This window comes from Chelmon rostratus, chromosome 4 (genome assembly GCF_017976325.1).
Source record: "Chelmon rostratus isolate fCheRos1 chromosome 4, fCheRos1.pri, whole genome shotgun sequence".
In the NCBI taxonomy this organism is placed as follows: domain Eukaryota; kingdom Metazoa; phylum Chordata; class Actinopteri; order Chaetodontiformes; family Chaetodontidae; genus Chelmon; species Chelmon rostratus.
The window spans coordinates 28,430,354-28,449,251 of NC_055661.1; the positions used below are offsets into that span (position 1 = coordinate 28,430,354).

General features: G+C 45.0%; 1 protein-coding gene across 2 annotated transcripts in view; it reads left to right on the plus strand.

Annotated features, from left to right (window-relative positions):
* Positions 1-18,898, plus strand: part of LOC121605024 (pre-B-cell leukemia transcription factor 1) — a 57,443-nt gene that overhangs the window by 26,138 nt on the left and 12,407 nt on the right. For both annotated transcript variants that reach the window (XM_041934746.1, XM_041934745.1), the window contains exons 3-4: positions 16,518-16,762; positions 18,299-18,489. In XM_041934746.1, coding sequence (XP_041790680.1) covers positions 16,518-16,762; positions 18,299-18,489 — 436 coding nt within the window. The remainder of the gene's footprint in view (positions 1-16,517; positions 16,763-18,298; positions 18,490-18,898) is intronic.

Sequence of the window (18,898 nt, forward strand, 5' to 3'; positions counted from 1 at the left end):
TTCCTGTTTTGTCAGAGCCTTTATGCTTTCTGGATCAAACGTTAATATAAAATGTGCGTGGAATCCACAGAGAGTTATCACCTGACTCTACCGTTCCCTTCAGCTCTGTGGAGCGTTTTAGTATCTTTCAGCTGAAAACATTTAGCATTGAACAGCTAAAGTGTCAAGACATTTTCCTTAGGAGTAGGTGGAGACCAAAACAGAGCTAGAAGGAGAGTCAACATTGGACTGAGATGCATCAGGTGGATGCGAACAAAATCACCATATGGACTTTATAAGACGATAATATGTCAAAGCTGTGTTTGCAGCTTATTCTACTGCGAAAAAATCAATTAATGCAGGCTCAACCTCAACCTCCATTAAAACTAATCGGAACAAAAAGATGAGGTAGTCTTCAGCCTAAGCTGTAACACTGAAATATAAATTAAATCAAGCTTGAATTGTAATATGTAACATATGTACACCAGTCCTTTCAGCACAGTTCCTGCAGGGCTGAAGTCTCAGTTCACCCTCCATCATCTCTGTCCGCTGTGCTCAGACCTTCGCTGAGTGTGTTTGAGTGTGTGTTTTGTGCTGAAAGACAGAGCGTCTGAGTGGCTCTTGTTTACTAAGAAGCATCCGGAGAAGTTTAAGTTTGTTATTGATTACGGGGACAGAGTGCATCAGAGGACTGATGTTTCGTGAAGCATCAGCTGAAGAATGGCCTGTGTTGTGTTGAGAACTGAAAATAGCCCATCAGCGCCTAATCAAATTAATGCATACTTACTGCTGCCAAGATCTAATTAAGCATGCCGGCGAAATGCACAAAGACACCAAATGACATCAGATGAAAAGGGAAAATATTAATTTGAGTGGGAAACAAATATCCAGCAGGGCTTTAATAGATTCCTGGAAATGTAACGTTGACGCTGCCGTGCTCATTCGTGCCATCGCCTGAGCGCGCAGGAAGGAGCAGGTGCAGCATTGCAGAAAGGTCGAGGTTGGTCTTTGTGAATGTTGGCCAGCTACACCGGGGCTGGGACATGTCCACAATAACAGACCTTTTTTATGTCCTTTTTCTCTCCCAGCGATGCTCCGCTGGCTCTCATTGCAATTAAAACCAAGTGTCCATCAGAGGCTATCTCTGCTCTGTGTGGCCCATATGTTTGGGTGCTGATAGAGCGTGGATTACTCTGTTTGGGACACAGATAACAGGCTGTTTATAACCTTGGCAGAGTCTGGGGCCTAATCTGGCAGGAGCATATTTCCCCTTGCTCCCCGATAAAGGCCTGTTAGCAGCTTTATCACACGGGCAGATAGAAGTCGAGCCAGAGCGAGACGAGCGCAGCACTGAGCCCAATCTGGCACCACACACACGGTTCTGCTGCTTTATTTTTAGAAGCCTTGTCACCCCCCCCAAACACACACACACACACACACACACACACTCACACACACACACACACACACACATTTACACGAACACAAGCCTCACTCCTTGTCAGAAAGAGCAATTAATTTCTACATCTGCCTTCTTGGGCAACACAAGGACCAACAAACAAATTAGAAGGACAATGTCCTCATTCATCATCATAGCATTTGGAGTTGCATTATGCCTGTGCGTGAGAAAAGAAACACGAGCAGGGAGATGGAGGCCATTCTCTTATACACGTCATTATGTTTGCTTGTAGTTTGTTATATATAATGTAGAACCTAAAGGTAATTAGCCTGAGCTGGAAAACAGTGTACCCAAGCTGTTTCTGTGTTTCGATGAGCTATTCTTTTACACACACGTTTATATATAATCCACCAAATGAATGTGCATCTCAGTTCAAATAAAAGGAAGGTTTTATAGCTGTTTTCCTGCCTATACCTCTAAGTCGCTCTGGGATACGTGTGAGCCTGCTCTGCTATTTTCTGTATCCCCATCTTGATGGCTCTGCGTAGGCACAATTAGAGAGAGCACTCCTTTCACAGCCAGAGAAAATTGTCATCCTCTGTAAATTGCTTTTGCTGCAGCTTAAAGAAGATCTCTTGTTACCCTCTCATTCAGTCTTTCTCGCGGCCCGCTCTCCCCCTCTTTCAGGAAAATTGCTTTCTCGCAATCAACAGATTGCTTGCTGCACTTAGGGGTAAATACAGGTAGACTAGAGCATTAGCATAACATTATTCAGACAAGTGTCAACCTCTAGGCAGTTACCGCTGCATCTAAGCTCAGTGTGAGGTGAAATGAAGTGCTACAGAGTTGGAAGAGCCGCCGCTGCTGCTGCTGAGATTTTCAGAGAGGAGCTTGAATTGGCCAAAAGTGCGAGAGTAAGAAAAGATGATGTACTTCAACATTTCTGCACTTAAAGGAAAAAAAAAAGTCATCTTAAAGGAATTCAAGCATGGAAATGTGACAGCCATCTAGCTTCAAGGTGACTTCACGTGTACAGTTTACTCCCTTTCAGGCTGCTGGAGGAGTTAGATCCTGGACTCTCTGGAGGTCTGCAGCATGTAGGTCAGACCGGCCTCATCATCCAACTGCAAAACATGCAGGATCGGCTGGATGTGAAACCGCTTTATTGGTGCGGTGGTGATATGTGGTCTGGTGACACGAGACTGAAAACAGAGCTTGATGTTGGATCTGTCCTGCTACGGAAAAATGTTAATGCTTTTTCACTCGCGTCAGTAGCTCAAATTAACCTCACAAGCATGAGTCTAATTAAGTTTCCTCATTGAAGCTTAGCACCACTCCCCTCCTCTGCGTATGATTTGATACCCTCTGTCCTCGGGGATGGGCTGTGGTGAGCAGCAGGCGCGATCTTTCACCGGGGGAGACACTCTCTATCCTCCTCCATTACTCCACCCTTTTCTCTCTTCTTCCTTGATTGACAACAGGGGTTCCTCCTGACCTACATTTGCATCTGCTCCCTGACCCAAATAGGACCCACGTAATGAGCCGCTCGGCCATTTTTTTGAATCCTTAGCAGGAACTTGTGTGGTTGTCATCCTGGCTACAGGGGGGTGTTTAGCTGTGCTGCGCTAGCAGTGTCCCCGGGGCTTTGTGTCTGGAGCTGCAGGGCTGCACAAAGACACTGTCCCATCCAGACGCCTGCCTGCACGGCCACCCGGGCCATTCTAGGTCATCTGATTACTCTTCACGGTGATTACTAATCAGCGACTTGTGTTAATGTGCTGTATCACAGAGGCACAGAGGCGAAATCATCAGACAGATTTCAATCTTATTTGTCAGGCGCTATGTCATCAGTCCTCCTGAAGTGTCGTCCCAAATATGGCAATGGAGCCAAAATCCATTCAGAGTCCTCGCCGTGCAGAGCTTTAATATAATCTGACTGTGCAATGAGGCTGTTATTGTTTCCTCCCAAACACCAGGAACAGTCGGCCCTGGCAGCAGCTTGTACACAAATAGAGAGAGAGATCCCCCGGGATCCCACTGTGGATTCCACGAGCGAGCGTGAAAGCCGTTTGGTACTCTCAAGACATGTAGCTCATGTTAGTGCAGCAGCCATCACAGCGAAAACCTGTCTGATAAACAACCATCACTCCGGAAATACGAGCGGCTTCCTGATAAAGATGCTTTGTCAAAAAATCGAGAGGAGATGGTTCAGTTAGGCGACACATTAAAGTGTGTTCAGAGAACAAATCGCCCTGCTTCTGTTCTCTTCCAACACTGTCAGATCATATATGTGAGCTTTAACAAAGCTTCACAGTGTTGGACATGTTGCTGATGTTGTAACGGTCTTATTGAATACATCACAGTAATGCATGCACACTCATCATACATAGACATGCCGGGGAGATTGAATTTTGCTCCAGCAGAAATATAAATTTAGACTCAGAGGAACAACTCTGGAACTTGTTTCCTGCTTTCATTTCCTGTCTCTTTACTGTGGGATTTTCTCTTATCAGCAAGTGTGATATTATGTGAATAATCTCATTTTCCTGCAGCTTTCTGCTGCTTTCATAATGACAATTTCCCATATTTCTGATTTTGATGAAACACTGTAACACGCCGTAAGTGTTACAGTTGAGCAAGATAAAAAACGTCCCTTTTGAGTGAGAAGGGAATGAGACATATTCACCTAGAAATTGCCATTCTTTTCATTCATTTCACTCCTGTTTTAGTCCGCCTCATTTCAGATAATATTGCTCCCATCTGTGCTGAACAATCAGAAAGGAAACCTTTTCCAGCGGCTGCATTAGATGGCCTTTCATTTTCCTTGGGCCTGCAATCATAATGACATAATGTGCTGCACGAGCCTCTGCAGGGCTCCTCTTTCTATCTCTTACTGTGGATTCATTCTCAAGCAGCTTCACTGTTCCTGATATGTAAAATACCAAATCCTATTATTTCTCCGGCTAAATAACACCGCTCCCACAGGCGTTGTGTGATGTTTTAATGAGAGCCCCGATTCCCGATGCTCAACGCTGTCTTCTCCTCTGCATTTCCTTAAACTGCCAAGTAAGAGCCCCATTAATAATTCAGCTCATTAAAGTGTGTAATTAATCTGGAGCTGTGTAACAGGGAGAGACTGGGGTGCAGGGAGAAAACTCTCCAGGGGGCACAAGAGAAACATTGGGCTAAGAGAAACAGCACACCCGCTGTGATGGAACCAGTTCCCCGGCACACAACCAGTCCGCCTGCATCATTTATCTGGCAGGAAAAAGCTACAGAGAGGCGCCGCCGCCGCTGCCGCTGCTGCACACCAGACGTCTTCAGGCAACTCAGCCAATCAACAATGCAGCGCGGGTACACACAGGGCGGTGCGTGTGTGCGTGTGTGTGTGTGTGTGTCCTTGTGAATGTTGGGAATCTGCTCTGGTGTCTGTTTACTGTAGATGTTGAAGGTCAGTTTCTGGCTTTCTTGGAAGGCTGTTTTTTAATGTATGCATCAAAATGTAAGTGTTCACAAATCACTCATTTATTCACAGACCTCATCTTATCATTGTTATATTATATTGTCAGTCATAGTCAAGGTATTACATTTTTATAGACATGTTTCATGGTGAAATTGTAATGCATTGATTTATTATTAGACTCAAACACAAATAAGGAATAAAGACATGCAGTAGTCAATTATAGCACATTAAATCATCAGAATAGATAGAAATTAACTCCACTATTAGTTGCTACCATGATGCTTTCTGCTTAACTGTCAATTTTCCTGTATGTTGGTTCTCTCACACACTCAATTACCACATTACCCCAACAGCAAGGAAACAGTGAATGTCGTATATAAAACATGTTGTTTAGATTAGTTTTGTACTCAGTGATCCACAACACACAGCAGGTTTCTGTAATTTGTTCAGAATGTTCAGGTAAACAAGGTCATGCTGACATTTGATTGGCTGAAGGTTAGAAACCATCACCCGTATCATCTTATGAAGACGTCCCTCAAAATATGTTTTTTAAATAGACACATTCGGACTCGCGTCTGGATATCTGATCAGTCTTACACCAGCTCGTCTGTTTTAGAGCTGAGAGATAAACTGGCAAGGGTGATATATTGTGCGATATTAGCTTGTCACATATATATCGGTATCGTAGTCCAATAAATGACACGACATTGCTGTAAGAGATGCTAAAGATATGTTTGAGGTCATTTAGAAACCGTGTCTCCATTACAGTTTGTAAAATGTCCTGCCCGGCTCACGTCTCGGTTACAATTATAAAAAAACAAACCTCATTTAAAATGCTTATTAAAATGCTTCGTGTCAGAAATCCAGTTTATTACAGCATTGTGTTAAGACTTCTCTCTGATTGTAACCAGGGACTGAATTGGCCAATAGGATGTGTAGTTGCATAAATAATAAATTTTATGCTCTTTTGGACATTCTTTGCACAACTATAAAAGGTTTTTGATGCTCTGAAGGTCTTCAGAGGGTACCAGCTGAATTAACACACCACTTTAAGGTCCAGTGTGCAGGATTTAGTGGCATCCAAATTAAAAAATTTCCATTGTGAAACTGAGCTATCCTTCACAAGGCAATATTATTTTTAGACTCTTTATATATAATGTTCATGTATATAGTTGATTTTGTTTTGTATCCTTTTTATTGTCTATTTGTTCTTTTGCTACATCTCCCTTTTATTCCTAAATTTCCCCCGAGTGGGAACAATAAAAATTTATCTCATCTTAACGACACGACGGGTATTCAGACCCTTTCCGAGTGTACAGGAGGTCCTGAAACTCATGGAAAACCTGAAGGTGCTCTGTAGAGCCAGTGTTTGGTTTGTCCCTTCTCGGCTACTGTAGAAACATGGTGCTGCAACACGGTGCACACAAGCTAACAAAAACACCCAGATTCTTATTTTCAGGCGATTCTCCACTAATGAAAACATAGCTATGAATATGATCATTGTTTTCATATTCTGCCAAATGATCTGCCTCACACGCTGGTCCTTCATCAACACAAAGCCCAAACAAAGCAGTTGAGATGTGCTGTTTGCTTTCAGATGTTCAGGTAGACCTCAGTAAACAGTGGTGTTCACACTCAGCATGCCTGCTGCCACTCTCGAGCCCTCAGCTGCTCCAGATGTGGCTTAATTTACTGCGACTTGGCTAATCATGGTGATTAAGGATTAATTACTGTTAATCACTTCTACATAAACTGGTTGGCAGTAGGAGAGCGGCTCTGTGAAAAATGCCACACAAGTGTGTGTAGTCAGTTAGATGGAATGGGACAGAGCTGGAGGCTGCCAGGCTTCCCAGTCGGCCGTTTGTGTGGGTTTATGCTGTAGCTTTTTCACTCATGAGCACACCAGTCGGAGGAAGTTAACCTCTGATAATTCTCTGCATCAGTTAATACTGGTCAACTAATACAAGGCCAGTTTGCACTGAAGCTGTGTGCTGATTGGTTGAGTTTCAGCTCACCTGAAAAGGAGTCATCCTGAACATATTTTCTTGCTGACAGGGGAGACATTGTCAATATTCGACACAGCGGTTGCTCGTGGTCAGCCGAGGCTGAACAGACACCGCTGGGCTGTGTGACCGTCCTGCTGCAGCAGATAAGAATGTGAAGGAGCATAACCACTGCGAGTTCCATTAACACAGACTGACAAGGGAATCACAGGGACATCAGGGGGTCCGGGATGAGGCTGACAACAAAGCCGCTGCACTGTGCCCGTACACCCCCCCCCCCCCCCCCCCCCCCCCCCCCCCCCACCCTGCACAAGCTGAGGGTGGCAGTGTGGTCACCTTCCCTCCTTGGCCTGGTTTCACACTGACATGCTCGTCTGCTCTCCTGAAGGAATGGCTTTAATAAGGTAGAGCAGATCAAGGCGACTGTTAATGACATGGCAGGCCCAGTCAACACAATGCCCGAGGCCATGCATGGCCCTGGTCTGGTGCATGCTGCCGGACGCTCGCTATCTCATGTGGGACACACAGGACACTTGTCTGGATGCTCTTTAACTGCTACCCATCCTTTATGTGGGCTGAGAAGCTGCACAGTGGAATGAACCCAACGCGACTTCACTGAGGGATGGACTAGTTTTACGTCTTATCTTATCACGTGCAGTAAAAACGGAAACATCTCACCTGGTTTCAATAAGCTTGGGTAGATGGCGCCTTCAGAATCAAAGAGTGGAGACTGACCACAGGGATGACATTACTTATGTAGTATCTTTCAGAAAGCCAATTAGAAAGCAAAAGAGAGGAATTCCTTTTTACTAATTTTAGTTCAATTCTGCCTCATATGGACAACAGTCTGCACCGGATTCTTTAGATCCCATGAACAGAGAGTTGGTTGTGTTGAAGAGCGTCCCCAAACCCTCAGTTAAATGTATTTTTCATAGAATATGTTAGAGATGCGTTCCTGCTACAATTGAGAACAGTGATATTATGCAGAAGCCAACAGACCTTCTCCTTTGTATCGCACTGAGCTTCGTCCACAGCCCGAGCAGAGAGCCTATCAGAGAGCAGAACAGTGTTCATGCTGCTGTTACATCATCAGCCAGCCAAAGATCATGATGGCCAATAAGATCGGACACTCACTCTGACATTGACAGCTGCTGCTGGGTCCTTCAACAGTAATGTTCACCACACGGCAGATACATTCATAATGTGGCTGGAATTTAAATCTCAGCCTGACCACATGGCATTTCATGTCTAGTTTTATTATTATAAGCTTCTCACTGTTTTTTGTCCTTAATCAGTCCAAAAAAACATATGGCTTAAAGAGGCCACTATGTCAAACATGATGATGGTAGGCTGGTCCTGGTCCAGTGGTTCCCAAAGCTGCATGAGAATAAATCTGAGGGGTCTCAAGATAATTAAAAACAAAATGATTTCAACTCAAGGTCGAGCATTTTCTGAATCTGCGTTCTCCATCAGCGGCTGGAGGCTGAGGAAGACCCGGAGATGCACCTGAAAGCTGAAGAAAAAGCTGCTAAGTGGACCTTGAGTTAACATTATTTTATCAAGATCAAGAATGAGCAGTAGCATTTCTGCTACACTACTTTTAAGTACTTATTTTTTGCGATCTTCGCTTTGAACGATTGGATAATTTCTCCTCTAGAAACCGAAAAATGAAATCTGAGGACGGAAAATCACTCTTCAGTCAAACGTCTCGCAGCTCGCATGTAGCCTGTGACGAGACGTGGCGAGAATGTATTGATTTTAAAGGCTCACTTACTAAAAAGGTCGATTAAGTCTTGTGCAGTCAAAAAAAAAAATGTTTGCACTCTTTATGGCTCTGCAGACGTGAACAGAACAAAGCAGAGAGGGACGCCTGAGGCCGATGGCGTCTTAACTTCATCCTGAACACAGTGAGATTTGGTCAAGCATACTGTTCTTTCATTGAAACAAGTGTGAATGATAACTATTAAAAAGCGTTTTTCATGCAAGTTCCAATAGGAAGCGAATGTCCATCGCACCACGTCGCTCCGATTGGCCCCGAGGCCTTGGTGGACCTAATTGTAATTACCTTCATTAGCGGTATCTGCCGATGACAGCAGTGTGTGTGATCAGTGTTTCTCAACAAAGGCTATGCCGCTTCTTTCTCCTCTGAACTGGTGGCTACAAAGCGGAGGGGCCACATCGAGGAGGAGGAGGAGGAGGAGGCAGGCAGAGCACTTTAATGTGAAGGCTGTCAGCTCCACTCCCCTTGGCTTTCACCCTCTGAAGAGCACGAGGCCTTATCGGTTTAATTGACTCTTTATCTTTTTGCTAATTTCCCCTTTAGTGCAATAGCTCCCGTTCTACCTTTTGATATGTCATTTTACATTGGCTTTTGTAGGACTTGCAGGAAGTGGCTTTATAAATTACCATATTTCATAAAAAGGCAGATTTCTTTTTAACCACGCTGGTACGGAGCTCACTTGCTTCTTAATTGTCATTAACCTCTCAGATGTTTGTCTGTTAACCTTTTTCCCTTAAAATGAATGAGTGCAGTGAAATTATTGTATTTTGTACACATTCCCAAAGCTCTTTGTGTGCACATCCAGTGAGTGAGGTATAATTTCATATTGCTGGCAGGAGTTTAAAGTCTTGAGTCTTTACAAAGGCAAACAGAGGGGACTTAAGGGGAGCAGGATTTAACAGTTTGATGCCTGTCGTCTTCCTCCTGGTGTATGTTGGTTCTCTTTCCATTCCAGTACACTTGCGACTGTATAATGAATTATGCCGATGTTGAATTAGCATGTAGCTGTCGCTTCGGCGCTGGTGCCTGCCTCGTGACAGGACCACCGTAGCACAGGCTGGCGTCGAGAGAGGGGGCTTCTACTGTGATTTATTAACTGCTGAAGCCACAATGAAGTGTGCCCACTGAAGCACCAATGCAAACAAATAGGGCCAGGGCTGTCACTGTAAATTCAAGCAGACAGGGCAACCGCAGCCCGACCAGAAAGGGTTAATTATGCAAAAGCATTTTTGGCTTTCAAGTCAAGTTTTTAAGGATGGACTGATTAGTCAAGACAAGGTTACATCACAACTCTATGTTGTACTGCATGCTGATCTCTGTCTTTTAGCCCTGTGCTGATTTTATTTGATAACTACAAACTGTATTAATCAGCAGTGATTTCTTATGCATAATAATACACATGAAAACAGCAATTATATACACAGTTTAGATGCACTTGAATTTTAAGTGTGAATTTACAGCTTTATTGTTGTATATTTCCAAACCTACATAAAACTATATGTCTAAAATTAGTAACTATTTATACAATTAGAAAAAAAAATGCAGCAAAGCCAACTCTGATTACAGCTGCTGGTGATGATGATGCTTTTTTTTCTCATGTAACAGGAATGGCTTCAGTAATGGTGTTATATCAAATGATGTTTGCTAATTTAAAAATGGTAATATGCCAGATACTCTTTCAGTTTTGTAAATATCTTTGATAAATACAGAATATTGCTAACGAATGTGGCTTATTCCAAATGAATGCTAATGTCATTTGACACTGCACTTTCCAGACACTTTGTGTATGTGCCTCCTTGTTTTTTCCTCTGATGAGGATTGAGTCTCATGGGTGCAATTTTCCAAAAACTGAAGTATGAACAAATACCAGCTGACACACAGTCAACCTGCATCCTGAACAATGCTGCAGCTTTGACGTGGTTCTGTTCATCTGTGGCGCCGCCGCTGCCTCACTGAACGACAGGCGACGTTACCGTTGGATGTCAGCGAACAGTCTTACCATTAGCCACGTTTTTCCGCCTGTGTAGTCGAATCCCTAATGCATCCTCACGTTAGTTTTCAGGTTTTTTGGTGTCGTGATTATCTGAGAACAGCTTATACGCTGTGAAGTTTGACGTCAGACTGAAAATTCAGTTTTTGTCCACAGCCCCGTGGACGAGCTAGCCTACCAGCGGGCCTACTTTCTTTGTTTTTAGCCGTCATGGCGGTTTCTGCTAATACGAACACAGGAAACATCGTCTGTCTCAGTCGCTGGAGGATTTCTGGACAGCAAACGTTTGTATTTACTGAATTAGTTTTGGTGGCATCGCTCAGCAACAGAGCAGACGAACTGAAACATCACAGGTTGTGACTTGAAAGCCTCGTGCCCTTCACCTTTCTAATCAAAGTGCTCTTAGAAATGTCAGGCCAGGCGGTTGTTGATCTGCCTGGACACGCTGTCACCTGACCGGCATTGCGTGTCACTTTTGGCCGACCCCCCCCTCCTCCTCCCTCGTGCTGCTACCCGTGATGTAACGCCGCGGATCACATTTCAGCATCTGGGTGCAGAACAGAGGGCCTCCAAAGGTGTCTGCCAGTTTGAACTGAGGCGCCCAATCTCTGTCAGAGGCCTTTATGTCTGACCGTCCATCTCGCTAACTGTGACAGAACAGCCCAACATCATTAATTAAACATCAGGCTTTCCCACAATCACCCGATCGCCATGACAGGCTGCCATGCCAACAGTCCCCGTCGACATGCCTTCGAAATCTAGAAGGGGATTACATATGGTAATGGTTTTTGACAGCCTGCCATTTGCCTCTGTTAATCTGATAGGATAAGATATCTGGACTGCAGAGCATGGTGTGTTGTAACTCTTTGAGTCTGATATTGTTATGCCATGAAAAAACTGAATCATTTTGAAGATGCAAGCAGTGTCCTGGAAGAAATCTTAATCCCCTGACAAGCTTTTGATAGGACCCCAAATATTGTCACTGACTCAAAAAGTGTATTTTTAGACCTGGATCTTGTTTGTATTTGCTGTCAATTTTAATATGTCTCACATTCATGGACTCCTGTCATGTAGGGCGAGATGATGTGACAATCTATAACGGACCTGTGTCCTTCCCCGGTGATAACATTTCTCCCAAGAAGCTAGTTATGATGCTCGCCTCAGGCTGCCAACCCACTTTTGTTTTGCCACGGTTCATTCCCCTTCAGAGAGAAGACAGAGTTTATTCTCTGGTCTTCGTTCAGTTGAGACTCGCCCCAAACGCGGAGCCGCTCTGAAATGATGCATCTCTGTTGCTAGTAGTTCAATTAATATTTTAATACCCACACCCATCTTCATGTGAGGCTGCGAGCCAATCTTCTGGAATGACTAATATATGGGCAACAGAGAACGCTACACATGTGCCGGCTGAAAACAAGCAATGAGGGGGGAGAAGAAGTGGGTTTAGGCAAGCTGCTTTCCCCCCAAATGGGGACGTAAATCATCTCCGAGCATGATATTCCGAGCTTATCCTAAAAGACCAAAAGCTTTTTCCCTCGGCTGTGTGAAAATTAAATGAATATTTCCAGATAAACAAGCAGACGGTTAAACATCCACCTCTCGAAAAGCAAACTGCCCTGGGCTTTTCTTTTTTTTTAAAATATCGATTTGATTTGTAAAAGGCCAGACGCTGCAGGGTTAAATAAATGTCGTGCTCTCACGTTCCAGTTTGCTTTTCTTGGCCTCTCAGTCGGTGACATTTTGTCTCGCTGTGTGTACGCAGAGCAGCGAGGCCAGCGACCAGTGCACACCCATGCTGACCCAGTCCATCCTTGCAGAGTTTCCCTCCATCTTTGCACCACAATCATGCATTCTGCGTGCTATTAGCAGATTCATCAGCAACCAGAGCCGATGTAAGAGTCCCATGTTTTTATTCGTATTAGTGCACAAAATAAAGCGAGGCAGTAAAGCCTGGTGCGCGCCTCCTTGTGAGAATTGCTTGTCAACAACAGCAGGGAGGAATAAGGCTTCGTCTGACAACAAGCCATCTTTGAAACGCCTCCAAGAGGGAAATGGCATCCATTAGAGACATACAGAAAATGTGTGTTGACTGTGGGGGAGGGGGGTCCGAATCACACACACACACATACACACAGATAATTGTTTATCCCTGGGAGAACCTTGAATGTTTGTCTGCGGGTGGCTAAGTAAGTTCAGCAGCACTATTGGACAGGGAGTGCCCAGCAGACCCAAGGCTCGAAAAACATTAGGATGAATCAATTAGGCCGCCATTAGCCAATGAAGTGGCCCTCACTGAGTCGTGTAATTATGACCCACAGCAAAGCCAATTTTATGGAGGCACATTATCCCTTTCTTTTCTTTATTAATTTTATTTGTTTGAGATAATCCCTCCATGGTTTTAATTATGTGCTTTAGGTTCAGGGTGGAATAAATAAATCATCATTTGCTTCCATCACTTCCGAACACCGCAGGTCTCCGGAAGCTACCCATCGCAAAGACGAGAGGCTGCCGCCGCTACGTCTGTCATCGTCGTGAGGATCACACCGATTAGTCGCGTAGATTAAAAATGAACGCCGTCGCATCCTTTCTGCAGAATCCACATTAACCCCACTCGGAGCAGGTTCCCATCAGATTGTATGATAAGAGGCGGCAGGAAGAGCTCATATTATAGGCAGCAGCTACTTAGCTTGTTCCCAGCTCAGAGGACACTGTGTAAGTGTGACAATGTGCTGTCAATGAGGGATGACAGTACACAGCCAACATGGCGTAATGCATTGTTCCTTCCTGGGTCCCTCCTGACAGATGCTCTCCAAGACAGCTGGATCAGCAGCAAGAGCGGAGCTGGGATCCGGGCCGCGTACGAGCAGAGCATGTGATGTGTGGCTGATTAGCGAGGGTGTACACGTGTCAACAAGCATGGCCCGGGGATCGCGTCGGAGTTTGTGTTAATTATCAGTTTACCTATTTATTTTCAGCCTAATGCCGGCTTTACCTGGCCCTGTCGAATGCAGTCGTTTGCTTTCCATTTGTCCGTGACCTTTCTCATTCCATCTTTCTAAAAAACAAAAAGTCAGCCTACTGTTTTTTTTTTTTCGCTTCGCCTTCCAAGAGATCTCCTAAGAAATGACCTTCTCTGCAGCAGCCGCTCTTATAAGACCGGAGTTGGAGGTGCTTCAAGCCAACTAAAATAAACACTTCATGAATGTTAAGCTGGAACTTGGCAGACGTGAATTGAATCTTTTCTGTGGACGGGGGGAGTTTTTATGTTCCATTTTCATTTGACAGTCTAGACGTTTTATGACTTGGGGAAGAAACCTGGCCTCGGTCGTTCAGTAGAAACATCTGAGAAGAGCTTCCTCCCTTACATTTTTGTGCTGGTGCTCTTTGAGTTGTGCTTTTACTTAGCATTTCGTGACACTTTTTGCCCCCACCCATGTATTCATGTTCCAGGGTCAGGTGAGTTGTCCAAAGCAATAGGCCGGATTTAGAAAAGAGACATCCTGTGAATCCTCTAAACCTCATTTTCTCACCCTTGAAACACTAAAAGTAGCTTCTTATTGTGCGCTTTCATCAAAATAGTCGGTTTTCTTTCTTCTTCTCTGAGTACAAACTGCCACGAGCTCTTTTCCAACTGAAAATGACTTCCAGAAAGCGCAGCTCATTTTCCTCCGCGGGATATTGTGGTGTGCTCTTGCTTTAACACCCACTTTAGTCTGGTATTTATGAGGTGGTAACTATAGAGAGAAACTGCCTCTCCGTGCTCGTGAGCGGTGGGGGCCTCTGCTGATGTACGTTAACTAAAGCAGACAGGCGGGTTTAGAGTTTCTGATGGAGCAGGTTTTATCGGGTCATAACGCGGCTGCAGTCGCGGAGGTAAGACGGGTGTGAAGCCATCCGAGAGTTTCCCCTCTAAGCCCGTCCATACATTACAGGAGTGATGAAGGAGTCTGGGTAATGAGACAGGATGTTTGTACAGTCCTGCCATCCCAAGAGACCCCCTTCCACCCTCCTCCTCCTCCTCCAGCACTCCTCCCACACTCAATCTACCTCCCGCTGAGCCTGTGGCCTGAACCCCTGACCTCTTCCACTCGCCAACAGTTGCCATATTTGCATTTCCAGTCCACTTAAAGGCAGACGGGGGTGACCGAGGGAGCCCCCTCCTCTTCCTCTGCTAGTACAGCAGGCCTCATTCTCATCCCAGTGACCCCCTGCCCAGGCCTACCAACCCGGACAGCAGTCTGGGGTTAATGCACCAAGCACTCCCATTGTCTCTGAATTAATGAAGTGCTCCCTGCCTGTCCCTTCTCATTCAGTGACAACGAAGCAAATGACGAATGGTAACGTTTTAAATGACTATCGACACACGCGGGGCATAAAGTCACAGAGTCGTAGCTCGTGTTAGCGCCGCGGCCGCGGCCCTGCGACGATAACGCCGGCTGCCGTCGATGCGCTTTCGATGTCCACTCTGGGATCAATTTGGATCCGAGCAGCACCGCCCTCCGCTACTGGAGAAGGTGTTTTATATTGAAATGGATGGCTCTCAGATGGAGGAGGAAGAGTCAGAGCCTGGGAGTGTTTTCACCTCAGAAAATGGAAGGTGGGACTTTAATCCTTTAAAGAATGGCGAGGGAGACCTCTAGTGGAAGGCAGAGGCGCTCATCCAGATTATTGTAGAAGAATCTGGAGATTAACGTTTACTGTGCAGCGCCACAATTTACATCGTTTCATGTCACTGAATATTAATCTCGCTGTGCTGTTTCAGGTGTGAGTCCAGCTCATGACCTTTCTCTGTCCATGTAGTGTCACATGATGCAGAATGAATCAACATGTACATTTATTTTACACAAAGTACCAAAAATACTGTACTTTGTGTCCACTCTTTGACTGAAGTTGGACTTTTCCACTATTTTTTTTTATTCAGTTTTATTTTTAAATTTATATTTCCAACAGAGGTTCCAGAACAAATAATAAAAATCTATTAATTCATCTTTTCTTTCCCAAATATTGTTTATTATCTTGTTTTTTCAAGACGAAGAGAACACATTAAATCCAAAGGTGCAACTCATGATTATTTTTATTATTTATTGTTTTTATGAATTTATTATTTGCTTTGTTTATAAAATCTCCTAAAATAGTTCTGTCCAAAACCCAAAGATGTTCAGTTCACAACAAAACGAACAGAGAAAAGCAGCAAATCTTCATAGCTGAGAAGCTGTAGCTGGGAAACGTTTGCCACCTCTCTTAAAAAATGTATATTAATGATTCATTGATTGTCAAAATAGCTGCCAATTGTTTATTTTGTAGATCAAATCATTGATTAATCAGCTAATTGTTTCATCTCTAATTAAATCAGCCGTCCGGTTAATAAGAGAGGGTGGATGACTGAGCCTGATGCTGTGGATAATGAATTAAAGATAGAAAACACAGCTGGGCAGAAATAGAACTGTGTTGAGCTGAATGAATAAACTTCTTCCCACTCATCATCATCAAACCTGCGGTCCAGATCAGCCTCCGAGTCCTCTGAGCTGTGAGAGCTGCTGAAATGGTGTGAAGCTGCATCTCTGGACGATTTTATGGAAACTGAAAATTTGTCCTGAATTCCCCTTTTAATGTCAGAGCTTCGTCTTTAAACACGAGATAATCAGTTTCAGTGTCTGAAGTGGTGCTTTGGTATTTAGTCATCTCTGTTGCAGAGGCAGACGATTCGTCCACACACGTTTCACTAACAGTCCCTGTGCTACGACAGACTGCATCACTCACACTGAGCTGGTGGATGTGAGGGTGCAGCTCGGCGGCGGCGGCCGTGCAGCTCAGGCTCTGCAGCTGACAGCTTGTTACGGTGCATCACGCCGCTGTAGGTGTGACCTTTACGGCTGACCTCTGACCCCCTCCTGTCATTGCAGTGCTGAGTATCCGCGGCGCCCAGGAGGAGGAGCCCCCGGATCCCCAGCTCATGCGGCTGGACAACATGCTGCTGGCCGAGGGCGTGTCCGGTCCGGAGAAAGGCGGCGGCTCGGCGGCGGCGGCTGCGGCTGCGGCGGCCTCGGGAGGCGCCGGGGCGGACAACTCCGCAGAGCACTCCGACTACAGGGCCAAGCTGTCCCAGATCAGACAGATCTACCACACAGAGCTGGAGAAGTACGAACAGGTGAGAGCTGCACACCTGAACACCAGGCGTGTCATTTTGATCAGCTGACAGGAAGCACTGACTCTTACACTGTGACGGCGAAAATATTTATTTTCCCTGTGAGACTGTGTGCCTGGCTGGGATCTTACAACTGTGAAAATAATACTAATACTGAGAGTACTGAGAGTGTAGGTTATATTTTCATCTTAAACACTGATTACTGAGGGTTATTTCACCATATCAGACTTCTTCTGTAATTAAAGCAGTCAGACAGGAAGTGTCCCTCCTCAATATAAAATAACAGCAACAAACTCCAACAATAATGGGCTCAAGGAAGTTGGCGGACAGCATTAAAGAAAGATGATCAGAATTGATGCATTAGAGGCTGAGACATCCAGACTTTCAAGGTTTTTTTTCAGTTTTTAACGCCGGCTTCCTGCTAAAATGTGTTTTCCAAGCTCAAGCCGAGATAACCTTTGTGACCTCGCCAGGGTCTAAGGCTGCGACTGACCGTTGCTCCCATTAGAGATGAATCTTTTTTGCATATAAGATGCAAGAAAATAATGAAAAATGCTGATCACAGTTTCCCAGAAGGTGACGTCCTCAAAAATAAAAGTTATTCAGTGTGCAGGAATATAAAAGAGAGAAAAGCTGCAAAGGTGAGTCTGGAAACAACAAATGTTTGTCATAGATAGTAAACAAGACATTTGATGAGGTCACCCTCTGACACAACCAAAAGATGGACATGAAGGTCAATTAATGCTTGTGTTAACATACAGTAGACTTCACGGACTGAGCTTTTCTGTTTAATACCAACTTTCCTTCTTCACTGCGCGTGGATCAGCCTTAAATCAAAGGGTTTCCTCAATATGCATCGCCGTCAGTAAGAATTCACTTTCGATTGTGTTGTCACCCCAGAATAGTCCAGCATATGCAGCGTGTTGTGCGTCTCTGTGTCTATTCCAAGCGCAGTGTTGAAAGTCTGTTGGAGGGGGGGGTGATTTCCTCTCATTGCCTTGATAACCGATGCATTCATGACAATAGCATCCCTTTCAGATGAATGTGAGCAAGACAGATGAACACGCAGATAGACAGACACAGACAAAGCCTGACACGGCTAAATCCAGAGAGAGATCGACAGCAGGAGAAGAAATAAAGAAGGGGAGACAGTAAGAGACACGGAGTCGGAGTGTAATATCGTGGCAGATTCACGCCTGGTGTCACACGGGGGGATGAATAAAACGTCGTGGCATGTTCGTCTCTCAGGGTGGCTATGCTGTGAAAGTGTGCGTCTGAGAAGGGAGCATCTGTCATTGGTTCCTCTCAACACACTGCCATCACCACTTCTGTTAAATATGAAATATATCAGCGCTTATATTCCCCCTCGGCTCCGCGAGGAAGCTTGGCCCAGAACCACGCGAAGCAAAGCGCCGGATTTTAGACTTCTTTCATCTGTGAATTTTAAATGCTGTACGTCACCGTGTGTGCGTTATCGGCCTCGGGGGAGGCGTGTTTGCATGTGTTTTCTTCACTCCTGGGTGTGTGTCCTCCTCACAGGCGTGTAACGAGTTCACCACCCACGTGATGAACCTGTTGCGGGAGCAGTCACGCACGCGGCCAATTTCGCCCAAAGAGATCGAGCGCATGGTGAACATCATCCACCGCAAGTTCAGCTCCATCCAGATGCAGCTCAAACAGAGCACCTGCGAGGCCGTCATGATCCTGCGCTCCCGCTTCCTCGATGCCAGGTGTGTGTCCTTGTACACAGTACGTGTGTGTGTGTGTGTGTGTGTGTGTGTGTGTGTGTGTGTGTGTAAAGCGTGCACACCACGCTCCATGCTGCAAATAACACTGCAAATCATCATGTGCTTCCCTCTCAGCCTGATATCCATATGAATGGCTCATGTAGGAGGCCTATCATGCTACAAACATGCTGTAACATATGCTATTTTGCTGCTTACCACACACACAGGGCTGGTTTGCATCTATAGATGCCATTTGGACCAGCAGACCCAGCAACACTGGCCAATAAGAGTTTCCTGCGTGTTCCATAACGCTAACTGTTTCCCTTTTTTAATGTAATCGCTTGTTCCTTTTGATGCGTGCTCCGGATTTGCATACATTTTTCCAAGGATAAATGTCGCTCAAAGTCTGAGT